General features: G+C 41.9%; 2 protein-coding genes across 3 annotated transcripts in view; both read right to left on the reverse strand.

Moving 5' to 3' along the window:
- Positions 1 to 9,836, reverse strand: part of LOC126391776 (potassium/sodium hyperpolarization-activated cyclic nucleotide-gated channel 2-like) — a 29,119-nt gene extending 19,283 nt beyond the window's left edge. Inside the window, exon 1 of the mRNA XM_050046710.1 lies at positions 9,136 to 9,836. Within this exon, the coding sequence (XP_049902667.1) occupies positions 9,136 to 9,836 (701 nt within the window). The remainder of the gene's footprint in view (positions 1 to 9,135) is intronic.
- Positions 9,837 to 13,764: 3,928 nt separating this feature from the next.
- The window catches only part of pklr (pyruvate kinase L/R), a 29,732-nt gene continuing 21,269 nt past the window's right edge, over positions 13,765 to 22,227 (reverse strand). For both annotated transcript variants that reach the window (XM_050046676.1, XM_050046675.1), the window contains exons 10-12: positions 17,184 to 17,250; positions 14,236 to 14,350; positions 13,765 to 14,126 (exon numbers count right to left, since the gene is read on the reverse strand). In XM_050046676.1, coding sequence (XP_049902633.1) covers positions 14,020 to 14,126; positions 14,236 to 14,350; positions 17,184 to 17,250 — 289 coding nt within the window. In that variant the 3' untranslated portion in view covers positions 13,765 to 14,019. The remainder of the gene's footprint in view (positions 14,127 to 14,235; positions 14,351 to 17,183; positions 17,251 to 22,227) is intronic.

Genomic DNA, 22,227 nt, shown 5'->3' on the forward strand with positions numbered 1-22,227 from the left:
CCAGGAGGAGCTGGGAAGCGTTGCTAGGGGTAGGGACGTCTTGAATACTTTGCTCAGCCTGCTGCCCCCATGAGTCACGGATAAGCGGATGAAAGTGGATGGATGGAATAAGTACCACCTTCAAATCCAGTAGCCTATCCAGATCTTAAAATACATCCACAGTTTGTACACTGGCCCAAACTGAGATGACCTTGATGACACAGAGTTATTTTACATAACTTTAAAACATTTTCAGAGCCACAGAAGACATTATACCTCAGTTTTTACCAGTTGAGTGTTTTTCTCCATAACAAGTAAACTTTCACAGTATCAGCGAATGGTTGCATAAGCCATTGACAGAATCTCCCCAGCTGTGTTTATTAGGAGACCGATCTCTTCTACCACTGAGTATATCTAAACAAAACTGGATTTACACTGGCACACTTTGCCGTTTCTAGGATTGTTTTCCACCATTTGAAGAGCCAGAAAGAACCACGTTTTGCAGAATGGTTGAAATTGATTACAGACATTGCCTCTTTTGAAGCTCTAATTGCAAGGACTCATAATTACCAAGGAAAGCTTTTGTTCTATAAAAAGGAAGGAACCTAACCAGAAGTAAATATTTCTAAAAATGTCTTTATTTCTCATTAAGGACAATATGCCATCCCACATATTGATACATGATGCCCCTTAACTTACATAACCTGTCCTTCAGCAGCTTCACTGGTTCCCAGTTAAACACTGTTTTGACTTAAAGGTCTTACCCCTCACCTTTAAGGCCATCCACAATCTGTGCCTCTCCGAACTCTTTATCCACACCCCCACCCGCACTCTCAGGTCTTCCTCTTCCATCCACTTCACTGTCCCATCAGCCCGCCTGACCACTATGGGGTCTAGAGCCTTCAGAGGTTCTGCCCTCCGCCTCTGGAACTGCCTCCCACCGGACATTTGTAACATCAACTCTCTCTTTCCTTTTAAATCCTACCTTAAAACTCATCTCTTTCAAATAGCCCATTCAAGTCTGACTCCTGTCCGTCTATACTGTTCGTAATATTTATTTGTTGTTATGTTATAATTATCTTATTTTTTATTCTTTTTTTGATGTTACTTAATTCCTTATCTCTTTGACTTTAATAATTGTTATGTTCTCTATCTTTGCCAGTAGGGTGACATAAATGTGTTGTGAAAGGCACCTATAAATAAAATGATTATCATTATTATTTACGGTACTTGTAGCTAATTTTGCATGCCCAGATTTAATTTAATTTGATTTAATTTCATTTAGTTCAATTTAGTTCAATTAAATTCGATTTAATTTAATTTAATTTAATTTATCTTATTTAATTTAATTCTATTTTATTTATTTATTTTATTTTATTTTATGTTATTCTATTTTATTTTTTATTTTTTGGTCTTTTACTTATTTCCCATTGTAAATTGATCTACTGTAGCATTTGGTTGTTTGTCTCATCATGCTGTATATTGAAAAAGTTGATAAAAGCTTTAATTGCAAAAGAAAAAGAGTGAACTACCCTGTGTTCAAAATGGGCGGAGTGCCCCTTTAAAGTACAATCTGGATAGCTTCAGGCATAGAGGCACCTTTTAGACTTGCTAGTCTGTCTCTTGACCTCCACCAACACCATAATTCTCCTACTTAATCCTTTTATATCCTATTTCCTGATATATACACATTCTTATGTTAATATTTTTGGATATATAGTCTCCCCTTTGTAACATCCTCCTGAGCCAGATGGTGAGAACAACTCAGGGATCATCCAAGACACTAAGACTAATTCCTCCTGGTAGCCTTCTCCATGTGCAAGACTGGTACAAGTGAACATTTCCCTCAAGACAGTTTCATCCTTTGCAAATGCTTTGCCAACATAAATCACATTCTTTATCTCTTATACTAACAAAGCAGAGTGGAATTGAACTGAACTGAGAAAGGGAGTCAGACAGAGGGGGACAAAGAGAGGCAAATGATCAGTAACCTTGGGAGGATTCATCAGTCTGTATTTCATGCTGGAGGGTATTACCGCATGACGTAGCCCCCTTGTAAAAATGCTGCGAGTGATTAAAGTATGACAGAAGAGGCGATCCAATCATGTGGAGATGATGCCCGTCATCTTTCTGCCTTTCTCCTCCTAATCCCTTCATCCATCACCTTAACCCATATCAATGACTTGCTTCCTCTTGCGTCCCCTCTCTCCCTCCACACACATGCTCTCCTTCTGCGAGAAAGTACACTCAAGCTCTGTGGTCGATTGCTATTGAGCTCTAATTTAGTAACACAACCTCATGGTGTGTGACGCTGCCGCTAGACTGATGAAGATTAAGTATGAGTCATCACTCTGCCACACACACACACACACACACACACACTTCTCCCTGACTTTGTCACTTATGCTGACAGATGTATCACTTCATAATCACTGGCAATAAATACAGGGATTATTTACAGCAACACAGACGCAGCGGTTCTGTAGCTGCTGTTGTGACGGGGCTGAAGATTTATTCCTGACCTTGAGGACACGCTTTGTTAACTCTCATTATAGGAAACGACTCTGTAAATCAAATCATGTTGCACTGATTGTTTATGTCTGCCAGCGCTATTCAAATATAAAATATTATCTAAAATTCAATACTCTACAGTGGTACTTAGTGTTCTGATGGAGGACGTGACCTGACGGAGCTTCTCCAGAGGCAAAATATTCTTTTTAATGAGGCAGAGACTTTGCTGTTGTAGTTGTATACTGTACTAGAGCTGAAATGATTCTAGTCTATTAAGCAATTACTCAATGAACAGAAATATATCTGTGACTATTTTCATAATCGTATCCAAATATTTTTGGGTTTTGCTCGGATTAAACTATTTGAATATGTCAACTTGGACTTTTTAGATTATGGTTAATGAAAGCAATCGTTGTGACAACCTTATTGTGGCAGAAAACAGCGTTTCTAAATGCACGATTATTATTGTATTTAGGGATGTCCCGATCTGATAACTTTCGATAAGTTTTTTTAGCTGATCGGGATCGGCTCTAGAGTGATACAGAGGAGCCGATCCTTTGTTTCACGTCAGCTGTCACACAGGTGTTTTTACTTGCGAAGTTTTAATGCAAAGACACGTGGAGTGCAGCGTCTGAGCCCCGCCTGTGGGGAAACACCACACGCCATAAACGACAGCAAAAACATCGTATGAGACTGCTTATTGCGTTTTTTAACCAGATTATGAGCACTCAGTCTGAGAGTATCTTGTGTTTATGGCGCCTTGTATTTCACCACCGGCGGAGGAGATATAGACAGTGCTGCAGAACACCAGCCGCACTCACCACGCCACTGCAAAGAGCAACAAGAGCTCCGGACTGAAAAGCAATTAAGAGTATTTCATTAATGTAGATTGAACCGCACAAAGATGTTCAGACGACGAAAATAAACACTCAGTGGAGCTCAGTTCATTCAGGTTACTCATGCAAAGGCTGCACCGAGGCAACAAACACTGGAGAGTAGGCGACTCTCTTAAAGGGACAGAGACAAAGCCAAAAAGACAGTATGTGTACTTTACTTGACTGACTCGTACTGTACTTGTATTTCAAATTCTGCTACTTTTTAATTCTACTGCACTACATCTATGAAAGAAATATTGTCATTTTATACTCAACTACTTTAAATAGAAAACATATCACATGCAAAACGTGGGGCCTCGACTGATGTCACACAGAATTTGTCTGACATCAGTCACTTGTCTCACTCAGTTTCCCTCTTCAGTCTGACATTGCCTCCACACTAACTGATATTCTCAGGTCTAGTTTATTAACATTCATGCTCTCAGTTAACAACTGAAAAGATGCAGAATTTACATTAAGAAAAGTAGAAATATGTCTACACTGATTTTACATGATAGAATATAAAAACAACACACATCTATACCACACATGCACCAATACACGCATACACCATTTTAAATGCCATGAAAACAACAGGAATTTTTTTTTTTCTCTAACCAATCATTAGGCCCACGTAGTATCCACCTGAATCTAACATCATTTTAGGTTGACACTGGTGCATAGCCACACCAACATACTGGTTTTGCCAGAGTTTTAAGAGTGGAGTGAAGTTAAAACCAAATATGATGTCAGGGGAATTGAGAAGACACGCCGTCTACGTTGGAAGTCTATGTTGTGGGCACACAGCTTGACAACAGCATTAGTCTCAACGCGACGCTCATTCAATAGATCACTTGTTCAACTGCGAAACCGCCATTTCACGTCATGATGCAAGACGAATCAGTCAACTCAGTGGAGTGGGCAGATTCAAAGGTCTGGACCCAGGCAATGAGTTGTTTGCAGCTTTGGCACTGTATGTTTCTGCAAACCACAGATATGTTACATTTACACACTATTATGTGAGGGATATGCTGTGGTTTATGTTTGGTTAGGCACAAAAACTGCTTAGTTTTGGTTGGGAAAAGATCATGTTTTGCCTTAAAATACACGATCTTGGGGGCCCAAGTTCCCACAGGAAACACAGTGATATCTTGGTAATATACAACAGCTTTTTGTGGCACTACCCCTGGAGGAAAAAGAGGGACGGGCTGCAAAAAAACACCCATGTTTGATGGCTAAAAAGCCTCTGGATACACAGCAATGACTCGCTAAAAAACAACTGGTTTTCTTGTTTGCTGGTCTTAAATAGTAGTCTGCAGCTAGGCAGGTGGTGTAACGTCATCCACCATCCTCTCTATCTCAGGATGACAAAGTCAGCTTATATATTCCTTCACTGTAGAAACATTGATATGGTAGATATGAAACATGCTAATGTATTCATGGTTTGCAGAGACATACAATGCCAACATTTTCCTTCCTGCAACTGGGCTGCAAATCTACGTGCTCATGTATTATTTGTTCTGGTTTTCTTGAGTTGGTCTGGTGATATCAGGCGACCAAACTTTCCAGATGGTTTCATTTTAAATGCTTGTTTAAAGCCTAAAGCGGTAACGTTATCCAGTACTTCACCACAAAGCAGATTTAAAGGAAGCCATTTTACTTAAGTGTCTTTTAATTTGTTGTACTGCTACTTTTACTTAAGTAAAGGATCTGAGTACTTACCTCCACTGCCCTACATCATCATCCTTCGGGTAATTACACCCATTTATGATGTCTTTGTCTCTACCTGTCTTCACACACACACAGATGATTAACTATTATTGAAATGAGGGTTGATCTAACCTCAGTGGCATGCAGCAACAATGTTTTTGTTTGCTGAGTAACATAATAGACGACACTGTACATGTCACTGCACATTAATCAGCCTCTGCTGTCACTGAGATGTGAGAACAACCAAACAGACGAGACAAGACGTCAGATCCAAACCAGGTATGATGTGAAGGTTTGTCATGTTGGCTAAATACCTGTCGAGGCGGTGGAGTGAGGCAACACTGGCTCTTGGATTGCATGCGATCGTGCGTGTGTGTGTGTGTGTGTGTAGAGTTCATGAGTACACACAAGTGCACCGAGTCTGTCTCACACACACACACAGATAGGAATTGCAAATGCAATCAAAGCAGTTCTCCGTGGTCTCATCAGTATTCCATCTTGTACATGAACAGGTGCTGCAGGAGAAGTGACCTGCATCTACCTGCTCAGCTGTTGTCAAACCAAACACTAATTCTACTGTAATTGAGGCCAAGTGTCTCCTGAGCGGCCTGTGATTGGTTCCCCGCTCGCTGTTGGCCAGATGTCAGTTCTGAGCAAGTTTCCACCCATCATCCTGCCAGACGTACAGACAAACAAGCACAACAGCGACTGGCTATTACGCAATAAATCCCTGTTACTATATGTGTAATGCCACCAACCTCGCCTCGACACGACTTGTGTGCGGTGACAGAAAAAACTGTCCTCCTCACTTTCTGTGCTCTGAATCGTCTCCCTCTGCCTCTCATTATGTATTCTTATAGGTGCAGCGACAACAACCCATATTTTCTTAATGAGGTGAAGGGCGTGTGAGCTTATCTGCAGCACCCTCAATAATGACAGACCACACACATTACTGCACACACACACACACACACACAATCTCTTGTGCTCAAGGTCAACACCAGGACACAAACACAATAAAGGGGCTTTGGAAGTAATCTGTCTTTGCTTCTCGCTCGCTCCGGCCTCACAAAGTTCCTCTTCAGACTCCGCTCCAGACTACAGGTACTTAACTGAAAAGTTAGATGAGTGAATTATGCATAATGCATACTCAACTTGCATAATTTAGGAAGTCATGCATAATTGATCAAAATTCAATTGTGATTCTCCGACGGGCTAATTGGGACTATTAACATCTTTAGATATCTTGCATGAATATCAATAAGTGCAGGAGGGGCAACCATCCATCCATCCATCCATCCATCCCTCCTTCCACACCCATCCATCCATCCATCCATCCATCCCTCCTTCCACACCCGCTCATCCACCCTTCCCTCCCTGAGTTCCTCGCTGACCTCGTTCACCGTATCTCCTGTGAGCAGACTCATAAGCAGCGCTTGTGAGTGATCATCAAATTGACAGACAATACAAAACGACTTACGTGTGTGTGAGTGTGTGTGCGAGTGGCTGATGAGACAAAAGTGGGCCAGGAGCCTTGGGGATCAAGTCATCCATTGTTGCTGCAGCCTGTCTGGAGATTATGAACGCTGTCTCTCCCTCTGCTGTCCACCTGCACATTTTTAGGTGTGTATTTATGCAAAGTCTCAAACAGCCAGTGACCAGGACGCTCAGCATGTCAGTCTTTAACTATGACATGTTAGGGTGCGTGCAAGTTGGCCTTGTGTGTTCAAGGCTGGACATTCATAAAATTCCTCTCCATTAAAAAAACAAAAAGGACGCCAGGGAAACATTTACTGCGAGAATTTACCACCAGGTTTGTCTTTATCCTCACAAGGAGACTTTAACCAACAAATAAGCAGCCTCGACTGTCATTTTCACCTCAGGCGTTATTGATTCTCGTGCTAATTGTTCTAGAAGAAAAATCCATGCATGGAGTCGCCAGCAGGGCGTGCTGTGCTGGGTTCATCCACTGTTCACATGAAAACACACTTAACATTTCACCTAATTGACATGGAAGGCGTCTCTCGCTGCCCCCCCTGATCAGCCAAACACATTCTGGCTAAATTTGTCCCCCTGCTTTGCATCTCGTCACCTTTATCTCCCTCTGACTGTGAGACCGTTTCTTCTGGAAACAACAGGCCACCGTGTAGAGTATTTATTCTGTCATTAGTTTACAGATGGAGACCTGCCACTGCTGCGTGGTGTCTACACTGGAGGCCTCGTCACCTGAACACCACCCTTTCCATAAACACCTCTCCCTGCCTTCATCATGCCTCCAAGGACTCCCCTTTTTTTCATTCTCCCTGTTAACCTTTCTCACAGCCTCTGCCTCTGTATCAGGAGTGAGGGAAAGAAATCAGTACGGTATGGTATCACAGTATTTTGTGTGGCAAAATTGTATCGATACACAAACGCTAAGTATCATTTGTTTTATTATCACCCATTCTTGGGAATTGGGACAGAAGCTTACATTTTTGGATTTAGATTTTGACTCCTTGATTAGGCTGGGAAATATATTTTAAAGGATCAAAGTCTTGGCTATTAAACTTTGTAACGGGCCGACCTCCCAATGATTTAACTTTTCTTTGAATAGCATACACGATGGATGTCAGAGGTAAGATCTGACAGAGCTGACATGTCACAGAGTTGACAAAAAGTTATATATTCAATAATTTCACTGCAGTTTTAGTGAGTAGCCATTTTATTTTTCAGAGTTCCTTATCAAAATACTCATTTTTAAAACATAATTCTTATAAAGTTTTGATTTAAAAGAGCTACAGAGCTGACATGTTATGGTTGAGACACACCCATTAGCCCCATTATTGAATGAATTTATCAGAAAATACAAAGCTTACCAGTACTTGAGCAGCACTCCTGCCCTTTTGAAAACCAGGAAGTGAAACAGGAGTCCCTGTGATATAGCTACCCCACTTTATGCCTGATTAAATTATGTTTTTGTAGAAATCTGACAGAAGAATCTGGGACAGATCTTTCAAAAGCTGACATTTTCACACAAATAATGATAATAATTCAAATCAAGATGATTTTAGCGGTACATTTTTACACCAAAAGTGTCAGTATGCACTGTTAGTTTTAGATTTTGAAGGCTTTTAACACATTTTTCAGTTGTTTGAAGTTGTAAAATCTTGTCTGGGACAAGGGTGTTTTCTGGCACAGGTTGAAAAAGAAAATTAAAACAGACTGAATTACCCAATAAATTATATTTATTTTATAAAAATGAATTATTTAAAAATCATTTTAAGTCTTGATAAGTTAAAATTTTGACTTTTTTTGTTTGTTTGTTTGTTTCATTGTTTTTTTTGGTAGGACATGATTTGTCTTAAGAATGGGTGTTACATGAATTATTACAGTTGCAAATATGAATTCAATTTTTGGTATCCTGCTGGAATAATAAAATCAATTGCTCGTTCAACAACTGATACATTTTGCTGCAAAAAAAAAATTAAGTGAGATCAACAGACTGAAACCTTTATCTTATTTAAAACATATGTTAAAGTTTTCATTCATTTCATAATTTGCAGTTAATAAAAGGTCATGAATCGCAATATATCGCCATATCTGCTGTCAGTATACTGTGCATATTGCAAACCGTGTTAAAGTTGCAGTAATATTGTATCGTGATAATATGGCGATTCCCACCTCCTCCCTGCTCCATGTTTTCTCCAGAAGCTCTAGCTGCATCTCCTCCTCTCCTCTGACCCCCACATCACTTCCTGTACGCCTCTTTTGTGTCCCTGCATGTCTCTCCCTCCTCCTCCTCCTCCTCCTCCTCCTCCTCATTTCGCCCAGTTAAAAACCTAAGAGGCTGCTGGGTGTATGATATGTTTCTGTTCCCTCTACTTAAGTGTCTATCATTACGCCTGAAGTGTGCTCGCTAAAGTGAGCTGGCTTTCAATTTGCTTTGATCCACATTTCACACAAGAACTTTATGTGCCTTTTATCTGCTACAAGTGGCATTCATTCCACAAACCAACATCAGTGTGACGAGCTGTGGAGGGTGTGTGAGAGTGTGTGAGTGTGTGTGTTTCTGACTTCATACCTGAAGTCACTGTACGGGTGAATGATCCACGACCCCGCTGATTTCAGTCTCTCCTGCTCCATCGCCACAGCTTTGTGGGACCCAAACATGCGCAGGCTGAACTTGTTGACCCCGGGCTGAAGCATGGCCCCAAACTGTCTCTGGATGAAGGTGCTCTGGTTGGAGGTGCTGTAGTCCTCCCCGTCCAGCCCCATGCCGAACCCACCCAGTCCAGATGGACCCATCAGCTCGGGGGTCCCTGCTGCAGTGGTGTTGCACGCCGTGGTGGTGGTGGTCTCTGGGCCGGTTGCCACCACCATCACTCCGGTCCCGGTGGAGGAGGTGGAGGGCAGGGCGGCGCGGGTCGCGGCAAAGCCCACTGAGCGCGGAGGAGGAGGATGGGCTGTGGCAGAGGAGGAGGAGGGCGGGGGCGGCAGGGGCACCGGGGTGGTTGGGGTGCCGGCTGCGCGGAAGGGAAGGCCGTCTCTGGTGGAGGAGCTCATGATGGAGGGGCGACGGCCGCGTCCACCTGAGGAGGTGCTGTCCGCTCCAAACGAGCCCCTCTCCCCCTCCAGTGAGGCCTGGGACAGCCTGTAGCCCGGGGAGGGCAGGCTGCCCTTGCTGCGTCGCTTCGCGTCCCCTCCGTTACGCCTGGGGAGGCTGTCACCCCCAGACCCCCCGGCGCTACCGGGGGTACCCACACCTCCAGCCACCCCATCCATCCCAACTCAGGGAGGAAGAGGAGGAGGAGGAGGAGGGTGAATAAAACCTATAACCCTCAGGAAAACTACTCTGTAATGTACTCGACCTCTTCAGATTAGGTGAGAATGTCAATGTCAGTCTGAATGTTAAATAGAAGGCGCTAGAGAAAAGTGCTCTGTGTATCTCCAGTCATTGTCCTGGAGCCGGCAGCTCACACCTCCGCCCTCTCTCCACCGATGTGGCCATGCTTACCTCAGTGCCCTTGGAAACAGCCCCATCCAGACGTTAAATCCTTCACCCTGCCGGTGTGACGCCAGCAGCTTCACTTTTCCTCTTTAAGACTCTCTTTTGTCCTCACAGATGTTTCTGTACCATTCCTCCTTCCTCGTCCTTGAAACGTTTCTCTCCACCCGCGGCCCTCCCTCTCCTCTCCACAGCCGCCCTCAACGCTCCGACGCCGGTCATATTGGCACCGGATTCCCGGTCTTTTGTAGATAACGGAGCTCGCCGCTCATTGGCCGTCTGGGTCCTGTCCGTGTAGCCTATATGACCAGGCGGCTCACCCAATTTGGCTATTCTCCACATACACCATTATGTAAGAGATGGTTTTGAGCGGCAAGGTGGGAAACATTCATCTGCGGATGAATGACAAGGACACTTGATCCTCTGTCAGGAAGGATAGCTTGTTAATGCACATAAGGGACGCACATAATAGGCACACACAGGCGCTCATACTCCAAGGCGCACTGATTCATTCTGACACGCACACTAGAAACAAGCACACAGGGAAAAAATGGATCGACAGGGACACACAAGACGGCGCAAACAAGTCAAATGACCCCAAATCTAGCCCATGATTTCCCGGAATCCGCGGCACGTTGTCATGTTCAGCATCCGAGCGGAAAAACACTCATCATGATGGGAGGCGCGCCGAAACGTTGCCAGCCCGACAGGAGCGCTCAGACAGCCAGAGGAGGAGACAACCGGCTCTACAACAGAGCTGTTCTGTAAAAGTGACGCCGGAATTAACCTGGTCAGGTGTTCAGAGTCTGACGCCCGAAATCTCCTGCTCGCTCATCATCAGCTGCTGCCATCTATTTCCACTTCTGCCGACTTTCAATGACATTGTGTCCAGACTACCGGGATACAGCGCTGTCCTTTCTCCCTCTATGGCACCGAGGACACATTAAAGGACGCCTTATTTCAATAGAACAAGCAGCTCCAAGGTAAAACGGTGCGCTCTGGTGAATTCAAAAGCCTCCTTAAAAGAAAAAATAAAACAACTTGTTGAGCGTTAAAGGTGGCTGCTCCTTCACAGCCGACGGACTGGAGCTGAAATTCACTTCTCACTCTGACTCAACACTCAGAGGTCGAGCCGGCACGTCCACAGAGGCACGCGTAGCATGCAAATGACATATTAAATAAATAAATGTGCATATAAAGGTCCGGATCTAATCGGCCTGTTGCCATGGCATCCGCATCCCCATCATACGTCCCCCAAGGCCGCATGCCCGGACGGCGCAAAGACGCACGCATCCCTCGCAGGTACAGGTCGCGCGTCATCTTTTCTCTCTCTCTCCAATACAGCGAGGGAGCGCGTGATGGAAGAGCGATGACGAAACTTTATTTAAACATCGGAAAAAGAGCAAGTCGATTTAAGAGCAGAGAGCTATAGAGAAAGACCCGAGAGAAGAATAAAATGCTTTGTAAATGGATAAATTAATAAAATGGTTAGTTAATGAAAAGCTGTGGAGCCAAACTCCTTGAAAGGCTGCTTTTGAGGTAATAAATAATTTCATCCTATCACAGCTGATGAATCATAGCAGGTCATTTAAAAAGACTACAAGTGCCAATGCAATTTTCTAAATACACAGTTAATAATATATCACCTGTTGAGAGCTGATAAAGAGCTGCATATTAAAAAATCAGCTACTGAAAGTAACTCTTACATACAATTAGTATCAGTTTGTACAACATGAAATAGACTTACTAACAATTAATCAAATATTTAAATAAAAAAATCAAATAATAAAGTTAAAAGTACAAATCTGTGCACATTTAGTTTTTAACTGTCTCATGGCATAGTCAATATCTGTTTTTTCAGTTTATGTGTGCAAAGCAGTGGTTAAGTTACGCAAAATGACAAAATATTTCTATTAGTTATATGACTAATAGAAATATGATTCATACACTGTAATGAACTTCATGCATGATAAAAAAAATATTATTTTTCCGAGGAACTATTCCTTTTAAAGCACATGTAATGCATGTATGGAAACATACAAATGTGAATGTATAGTATTATGTAAATACTTGGTCTAATGTTACAATAATGGAAGAGGCTGGGGCCAAAAGGGTCAGGGGGCCCCAAGGCCTCCACCTGCAAGATGTAACTCAAGAAGATGTATACCCACTAGGAAAAGACTCAAAATAACCACAAAGAAACATGAAATGACAACAAAAAGACAAACATCTACAAGGAGATGCAAAACAGCTGCAAAAATCACAAAGTAACTACAGAGAGACTCATGAAGACTCAGAGAGACATAAAATGGACCATAAAAAGACACAAAATATCAACAGAGACNAACAACAGAGAGACACAAAGCAACAACAAAGAGACATAAAATGACAACAAAAGGGTCAAAACCACAGACAAAAACTAACTACGAAAAGACCAAAATAATTACAAAAAGGGACACAAAGCGACTACAAGCAGCCACAAAACCACAGTGAGATGCAAAACGACTACAAGGGATGCTAAACGACCTTAAATCTGTGTGTCTTGCTCCTGTGTGGGAGAGGTGGTGGGGCCTTTTGAATGTCTGTGCCCGTGAGCCCATTGTCTCATAATATGCTCAAGACCATGTATTTGACAGCGATATATCACTGACATAACTAATTCTTTGTAAAATGACAGAAATGCAGCTACGTTCTTAAATAAAAATTGTTCCTTTTGATAAATTTGTCATTTAAAAGCTGTCAGACAGATTCTCAGAGTATCCATTTGCACAGATTTTTTCTTTGTGTGTGGAAAAAAACAGTTAATTCGTGTAATTTTAAGATGATTTTCCTGTCATTTTGAAATACAGGGGGGATTTGTTAAATTTCATGAGAAAAAAACTACATTTATTTATTTTTTACAGTGCAATCTTTATACTTCCACTCCATTTCAGAGGTAGATATTGTACTTTTTTTTTTTTTTTTTTAGACACGACACATATGAATTTATGATGCATTTTATGGATCAATTCATCCAACAGCATATAAATCATTTAAACAGCACCACCTCAACCAGCTACAACACTGAAGTGCTGCTACCCCATACATTTTAAAAGACAAAATGTCACCCAGCCAACCACCCAGAAATTTGCTCGCTGCATGTTAATGTAGATGTGACAGACACATTCACACGCATTGTGAGCAAATATGTGGATGTGATGGACAGAAAGAGAATAGGTAATCTAAGGCGGGAGGATTCGAGGCGATTAGAGCTGGAAAGGAAATGTGAAAGAAGGAGGAAGCCTGCAGAGGAAAGGCGGGGATGTCACATAAGGACCATCAGACATGAGAAAGCCCCACACAGGAGCAGATATATAATTAGTTTACGAGAGAACAGTAGGCAGATGTCAGCATCTGGGTCATCTCAGTGGACAAAGGGATGTAGTTCAGTACCCCGTCATCTCGAGATCTCCTGGCGCGGCTCATAATAGCTGAAAGAATTGCGCCATCATAGAGATAAGCTCAGGACTATGGACAAGGATGAAAGCCTTATCTTCACGTTCTGTAAAGGCTACCGATAATGATATGCTTCAACAATGGCAGGCAAAGAGACAATGCTCATTTTCAATTCAGTATTCGTCCCACAAATAACACAGATGAGAAGGGGAGGCTGGACGGCTCAATCAGTGAAGCTTCAGTCTCGGTATGAAATAGAAGAACAGCAAGTTAAACGTAATAGTTCAAGTTTTATTTGGAGGGAGTCATCGCTTTCAAGACACACATGTTCAACATTTATGAGACCAGTTCCAGTGACAAGTGTTCCTCTACTTTAACCCTGACTTTAAATAACAATGATGATGCTGTTAAAATGCTTTGGTTATTCTATAAGAGACGGTTGCTGTCATTTTATTTAAAAAGGAGTTCTTTGGTTTTCATCGTCAGCATTTCAGTCAGATTTAAAGTCAGATAACATCAGGTTGTCTACGGGACATTGACTGCCCTCATAATGTTAGTGTGACCCGACCCTGGGATCCAGCCCGTCACCACGATCACCATGTCGCCCGACTTGAAGAATCCTCTTGCTTTCCCTGCGGGGGAAAAAGAGGAGTGTGTGTGAGTTAGACAGTATAATAGCATATAAATGTGCATAGTAATGGAGGCGTACAAGCAGACAAAACAGCTCTCCCACACACTGACCTATGTCCATGCCAAAGTTGACCCTGTTGTCGACATCATCGGCCCAGACGGGAGCAGGCAGAGGGTGGAAGAGGACAGGAAACACTCCTCGTAGCAGCTGAGACTGACGGGCCACCTGAGGGAGAGGACAGAGACGTACTCAGTTCAAGTGAATCTGTTTCGGTTCATCTGTCCATTCAAGATTTTCCAGACCTTAACTAAACTAATTCAGTTGTTCCCGACTGTTTTAGTTTTTGACTGCACAATGTTAATACAGACACCAAGTCCCTCTCTTTCCAGTGGACCACCATGCGACCTCGGCTGCATTCAGCCCCGACAAAACATAGCAGAGCATTTATTCAAACAGAAACAGTGGTGTATTGAAGACTCTTGTATCACGCAAGCCCTTAATACGTGGGTTTTAATTCAGTTCAATTTGAAGGGCTTTATTGTCCCAGGAAATGTGATTACATTAAATTGGGGCGGCTGTGGCTCAGGGGTAGAGCAGCTCGTCCAATAATCAGAAGAAGGGCGGAGGGTCTGCTTGTAGAAGTATCCTTAGGCAAGATACTGAACTCAACAGTTAGAAAGACTGCACACCCTAATGTCGCATAAATGATGTTGTAGCTTTCTCTCTTGCTGAAACAACATTGGCAGTGTATTTCATACCATAAGGCAGTGGTTCCCAAACAGTGGGTTGCGGTCCAGAGATGGGTCATGGATCCATTCTGAATGGACTGCAAGTGACTTGAAAACAGGTCAAATTTGTAAATTAGCAAACTAGCTTGATAACATGTCCAAACGCTGAATAAATCAAACTGTGTGGACCTCGGACTAATGACTAAGGAGAAATCTGGACCCCGTGGGTTGAACAGATGGGAACCACTGCCATAATGTGCTCACACAAGCAACAGGTCCTGCTTGTTCTTTTGCTTCCTGGCTTATAAAATTACCAGGAATCGCTGGATGAAACACCTCAGGTTGACACAAACTAAATGGCACTCTGGAAAAACACGCTTTTCTTGACTTACAAAATTATTCTTAAATTGGAAAGCATCATTTGTGTAATTCATGGCACGATTAAAATTGGATCAGAAATGATTTGTCTCTCAGTGAACTACTGTACATAAGGTCCCGTAAGGGTCACCAAAAGGGGAAAGACTTCACAGTAATCTCTACTTGTGACTCCTCATCACAGATCGTGTGAACATGAGTTATTAGTTCAACCAACGAGCAATTTTCTTTCTTAGGTCATATCATTTGAAGGATTTTTGGAGATGTGAAGATGTCTAAGTACCCAGAGAGAAAAATCAAACGTAATTATTCTGGGTAATGGAAGTATTCGTTTTCTTAAAAAGGTTTTCTTGTGAACCCTTGAAAACTGATTGAAGCCACTGTGAGACCAATTTCCCTTTCACTGACAATTTGATCCAATAGTTACCTAAAAAGAACTGAGGCTTGCTGTCCATTAACTTTGCTGTGCACATTAAAGATTAATGGAGGTTTTTCATAAACCCCAACTTCTCTAGCACCACCAGTGGGCCAAAACTCCCACTTGTATACATTAAAGGCGCTGTATGTAAGAATGTGGCCAAAACGGTTACTGCACTCAAATTCAAAATACTGCCGCAAGTCGTGTGTATCAAAATGAGGTCGTTTGGGTTTAGTCGCACCGTCAGCCATTGTAGCTCAGTCGTAACTGTAACTGATGCTGAGACTCTACTGACTGCGTGACTGGTAGACGGCGGTGGGTGGCGCAACAGGCCAAAACACAAATTCAAAACATAAACATGATTTGCGGACCGTAAATTTTTTTTTTTAAATGCGAATATTCTGGCTGTACTATTGTTGTTGGTGAGATCAGTATGTTATATGAACATTATTCCTTAGTCTCTGTGACATATTAGGAAGATTTTATGACTATTTGCTTTAGATTTCTTACATATAGCTCCTTTAAATATATAAATATCACAGAATTTAAAATGCATATTCATGCTCCCCTGAGGACTAAACTTTCCATTATGGACACTATAAGCGTCTCTAGCAACACTATCAGCCCAAAATGTCAAATTTACATACAATGTAAAGGGCAGAATAAGGTTGAACCCATTAATGTTCTAAAGATCTTAATGATCTTAAAGATCTCATGACCCTTTCCTCTAGTTTCACCCTCAGGAAACCATTTTCTATTCTGTTACAGAATTGTTCAATAATAGCATGAATTACCAACTACTCAAGTTATATTAATAATGGGTATGGACATCATTTTAGAAGTGTTTCAGTAATGTTTTTGCTTTGTTTTAAGCCTCACTTTTTAATTATAATAAGCGCATGTATGTAAATGTTGTTTTCTATTGCATGACAACTTCTTATCATACTTATAATTTGTATATCAACAGGACTCTGCTGCAAAAAAGAGCTTGCTGTCATGTTTCCACTGTATAAATAAAGGTTTCGACATTTAAAATGACCATCCTGTGATCTAAGAAGTTATGGGTGTTACTATAAGTAGGATAGCAGGGTTATGCCCCCACGCAAGCAGCCATCCAGTGTGCTGACTGTGTCCACACCTGGTCCAGATGTGCTGCTCTGAATCTGACCCTGACCTCTGACCTCCATGTGGAGCATTCAGCATATGGAGGGGGATCTTATGGATTAACTCCACATGACTCATCTTAGGTAATTGTGATGTATTTTAAAGCGATTCGTGACACGTTTGGTGCTCTGAACAGATGCTTTAAAACAACTGTCCCATAAAAACAGGAATACACTCCAATAAAATGTGACACATAAATACACTCAGACCAATGTGACGTCTTTAGTGCTGGCACCATTTACAGCAGACTGCCAGAGTAAATATTGACTGTAACACACTCTTTAGTTTAAAAAAAAAAAAAGTGAGTCATCAACAATTAAGTTGTGTTTCAGACAAGACAAATGCAGTGCTGGTTCACAGAGGCAGACTGTACCTGTGGGCTTCTGGTGATGGCAATAATAGGACAGCGAGGGCGGTACCTGGACAGCAGATGTGCCGCTCTGAAAAAACGGGAGGAAAGAAAGAGGGAAAATATATCATCAGTGTTGGCACAGTCCGGCTGCCAGAAGCTTCAGTGCTCCTTGGCATAGATTCTACAAGTCCCTGAACTCCACTGAAGGAATAAACACCATTTCTAAAACATATTCCCTCATTTACTGTTTGATGATGGTGGTGGTAAACTCCCACATGTCGTCTTTCCCACCAATCTAAACACAGATGTCACTTTGTCGCACGCTCTGATTGGGATACTGAGCAGTTTGTGAGTGAAGCTTCTGCCAAAGTAATAATGAACACTCTCTCAAAGTCACTTTTTGGCCATGCTAGCAACACAGCTCTGAGGATGGCTCTGTCGGTCTGTGTCGGTTGGTCTGTCGGTTGTTTAATCCACCACTTTGATCCGGATTAATTGCAGTCACTGTAGTCATCCCCTGACTTTTCATCCAGCAGCGTCATCAGGTCAAAATTTTAATTTGTCCAATTCTGTGGTTTAAGAGTGAAATCCATGCAAAAAACTAATGTCGTTTTCATCTACAGTAAATGGCGAATGTGAGCATGTAAACATGCTAAACTGAGACTTGTTAAAGGGATAGTTTGGATTATTTGAAGTGTGGTTGTGTGTGGTATTTATCCACAGCCAGTGTATTATATACAGTAGATGGTGGTCAGCGTGCCATCAGTTTGGAGCAGCGGACAGGGTACCCATGGAGACTAAGCAATGTACTGCTGTGGATGGGTGCAGCAGCAAAACATATTTTAACCACACAAAAATATCAGTATCAGTTAAGGTGTACGCTTCATTTAGAATATTTTCACTGCCTTTTCTTGCTGTCAGAACAGCCCTTTCCAACGGGGGCCTGAAGCCAGTATATCACCCTCTTAAAAGCCACCACACTCCTTTGACAAAAACAATAATTGTAGTTAATGGGAGTTGCTGGTCTACCACTGCCTTGATCAGTGAGTTTATTTGAGTTGTTATGTGACCTCGGTGAGTCTGTACAAATTCTTTAAAACACTTAAGTCACACAGCAACACAAACAAACTGCTTTAAACAGTGATGGACAAGCAACTCCTGTGTTCTGAGAGGTAAAATTACTTGTTTTTGTCAGAGACGCCTGGTCAACACATTCTCTCTCCGACCTCATCATATATCGACGTTTGTTCATGGACCGTCCACATCAAGCTATGACATGCAAGGTACCCTGTGTGCTTTGGTTTTTGACATTCAGGGACACGATGTCAACTTCAGCTTGTTACATGCATTGTGTGTTTTTAAAATTGACTTCCGTTTATACAGGATATGTACAGTTTCCATACAGTATCTTAAAATAAACGCACTTCCCTGGTACAACACCACAAATTTACTTTTTTCCAATCAGCAACAAACACAAGTGGTTATGTTTTGCCAACAAACGGATGTGGTTGGGTTTAGGAAAAAAGAACAGGCTTTGGCTTCACAATCTTGCAGCGAGCAAACATTGGCCTCCCGGGTGAAAGTCGGGGGTTGTTGGACCCATCCACCACCCATCCCATTCTTGGACTTCCGCTGCTTTAACCCCTTTAATCCCTCTGTTTCCCCTTGATGCCGCTGACCGGCATTAAACTATAACCGGCCACGTATCATGCTGATATGAAAGGACAGCTTTTTTCGTCAGTGTCTGACGCCTTAAGTCACTGACCAAGTGCCGGTTTTTGACAACTTTGGAGTGCTTGGTGTGGTAGCTTTGAAGAGAACAAAGATAACAGCTTTAGCTCCCTGTCAGAAAGGGCTGTCTGATGGCAAGAGAAAGTGGTATAAATACTCTAAATATAGTGTACACTTAAACTTATTTTCATACAACCTCACTTAAAAATTAAAAAACACTGACCCATCCCTTTAAAAATCAGATCAGCATGCTAGCTTTGTAACTGTGAGCATTGTAGTATGCCTACATTAGCATTCAGCTCAAAGCACTGTTATGCTTAAGTACAGCCTCACAGTGCTGATAGCATCGCTGAAGACTCTTAGCCTTGTTGTAATGCAATCTTGATTCAAAATCAAGGTCAGCTGGGTCTGCTCAGCCTTTTATACAAGCCACAGGGCATGATAGGATGTGTATATCTTAACTGTATCATGCAGTGTGCCTGTATGAAATAATTTGCATTTGTTATGTTTTTGTCTGTATGTGTATTTGTCTGTGTATTTATGTAGGAACTATGCATAAAATATGCGTTAACACATGCAGTTAATCTATACTGTACGTGTGTGTGTGTGTGTGGAGAAGAGAAATCTTTATTTTGTTTGTTTGTTAGGCTGGTAGAGGAGTCGATTTGCACAGCAAGCAGTCAGAACACACAAAAATGCAGGAAAACAAACATTACAGTCAACATAAAACTCTGCCCTTAGGATGCAAACGCAGGTAACAGGACTGCATTATTCAATCTGTAGTTTTGCTCTGGGAATAAGAAAAACAACATCTGTTGCTTCAGCCTTTAAAGAGCCTGTATGTCTGTCCAGAGGGAAGAGGAGGAACTCAAAATTGTGTGTGACATGTTTTCTACGGTCTAACTCTTCCACAGATAAGTCTATTAACTCGACAGTATGTGCACGCTTGTGGGTGTATAAAAAGCCGGTCGAGTATCCAAGGAATTAAGTTCATATTGAATGACTCAGCACAGCAAGATTTGTGTGCAATACCGCTGTTCAGTGGTAAAGCCCTAAATATAAAGAGGTGGAAGGTTACAGAATGGAGGTTGGGGTGGTGGATGGACGTATAGAGTATCTGACTTTCATGCAGGAAACTGGAGATGGTGTTTCGTTGAAGGCCCCCAATTCACCTCCACCTTTTCACCAATGGTAATCTTGATCTTTTCCTAACCTTAAAGAGGCTTTCTGCAAAATTCAGAGCCTATGAGTTGTCTGCACACGTTACTCAACATGAACGTGGCTGAGTCACGGCTAGCAGCTAACAATGCTAACTCCATAAATGGCACTAAACAACATCAACAGAGCTAATGGTGTTAACCAGGTAGGGAACCACAGGGTGGGTGCTATGCTTCCACAACAACGCCGTCCCGATATCAGCAGTAACCGCATTATGAGAGCTGTGCAAAGCAACGCCAATGAGCTAACCAGTGGGATACACACATGCACTAACATGCACACGCGGCCGGACCAGCTTACCACAACAAACATCAGAGAAGCTCAGATAATAACACATACAGAGGGAGCATGACTTCATTCTCTGCTCGGGACACCATTACTCCACTATATCTTTATGTAGAAAATAGTGGTTTGCTGCTATATTAATGCCACTGGTGTCATTAAGGTGTCCACTGTGGGGTACCCCAAGGCTTGGTGCTGGGTCCAATTCTCTTTTTCTTTTACATGCTTCCTCTTGGTCACTTTATACTAGGCATAATATCAGCTTCCATTGTTATGTAGATGATACTCTGATCTATCTAAGCTGTGACCTTGCAGACAACTACCAGAACACTATCAACCTGTTGAACTGCCTTTATGACATCCATGATTTCCTTCAGCTAAATGCTGATAGAACAGATCATCGATCAAAGGTCCAGACAGTGCAAACTCCCAAATATCAAACAGCTTTAGTTCACTGTCCCATTCATAACCCAACATTGCTTAAATCTTGGTGTTGTTTTGGATCAAAATCTAATCTTAGACAAACATATTAGATCAGTGGTTCAGTGTTGCTTTCACCATCTAAGACACATTTCAAGGATTAGATCATTTCTTTCCACTACAATCTGGAACCCGTTATCCATGCCTTGCACTGGCATCAGTAAAAAAAAAAAAAAAAAAAAAAAAAAAAAATCCCTTTCCTGCTTTAAGCTCACTCAAAACATTGCTGCCAGGATTTTGACTTGGGCTAAGAAACACATTTCCCTTATCCTGGCTTCCTTACACTGGCTACCTGCTATCTCGGGAGGCCTCACTCCAAGTTACTTATCTGACCTTATATTGCCCTATGTCCCTTGAGATCGTCAAATGCGTCACTCCTTGTCATGCCAAACTCCAGATTAAGATGATGGAGCCTTTACAGGCAGAGCTCCTAGAGTATGAAATGACCTGCCTGAGGAGATCAGGGCTGCAAAATCTGCATCATGTTTTAAATCACTTTTAAAAACCCACTTTTTTAGATAAGCTTTTTGGTGATGTCACATATATTTTATTACATTTTATTTCATTATACTCTGTGTTTTACTATGTGCCTAATTTTTGGCTCTTAGTTAAAGTCATTCTCTACAATGACCTATATTCTGTAGGGATGCATGATATAGATTTTTTTTCAGCTGATATTGACAATTACCTGCTTCTTATGGCTGATAATGATAACATAACCAATCATTTCACATTTTTGTATTTTAAAAAGTCTATAACCTGTTGATTATGCTCACCTGAGAGTAAGAAAGGCTAATGTAAGAAAATACGGATGATTTAGTCCTGACCGAAGCACATCTAAATGACACTATTGTTAATACAGCAAAAGTAAAGAACAGTTCAGACTCTTTAAATGTTCATTTATTTTTCTATTAAAGTATATAAAAAAACTTCCAAAACATACATTGGTTTTTATGGAGCATTTTGCCAAAGAAGTCAAATCAAATGCGTCGACATAATCTGTCAAAACACAATTCTGACATTTGCTTCCAATTTATGGCTCCCAATTCAGCAGATAAGGGGAGAGTTAAGGGAAAAGTAATCTATATTGCTGAGTGTCCGATACTCGGCTTTTTGCATCTAACTGCTGTGAAAACATATTAGACTTTTAAAGGGCCACTGAGTAAAATGGGTTGAAAACTGTTGAAAACAGTGACATCAGTGGTCAAATTCTAGATTGCAGGGCTCACTCGCTCACCCCTCCCGTCGGGTAAATGACGGTGGCCTCGTAGGGACAAAAAGCCTTGCGCAGACACGAGTTTTTCAGGAGTAGGTCTATCTAGCGACGAGGTGAATGTTTATTTAGTAATCTAAG

The sequence above is a fragment of the Epinephelus moara genome, chromosome 6, assembly GCF_006386435.1.
Source record: "Epinephelus moara isolate mb chromosome 6, YSFRI_EMoa_1.0, whole genome shotgun sequence".
NCBI lineage: Eukaryota > Metazoa > Chordata > Actinopteri > Perciformes > Serranidae > Epinephelus > Epinephelus moara.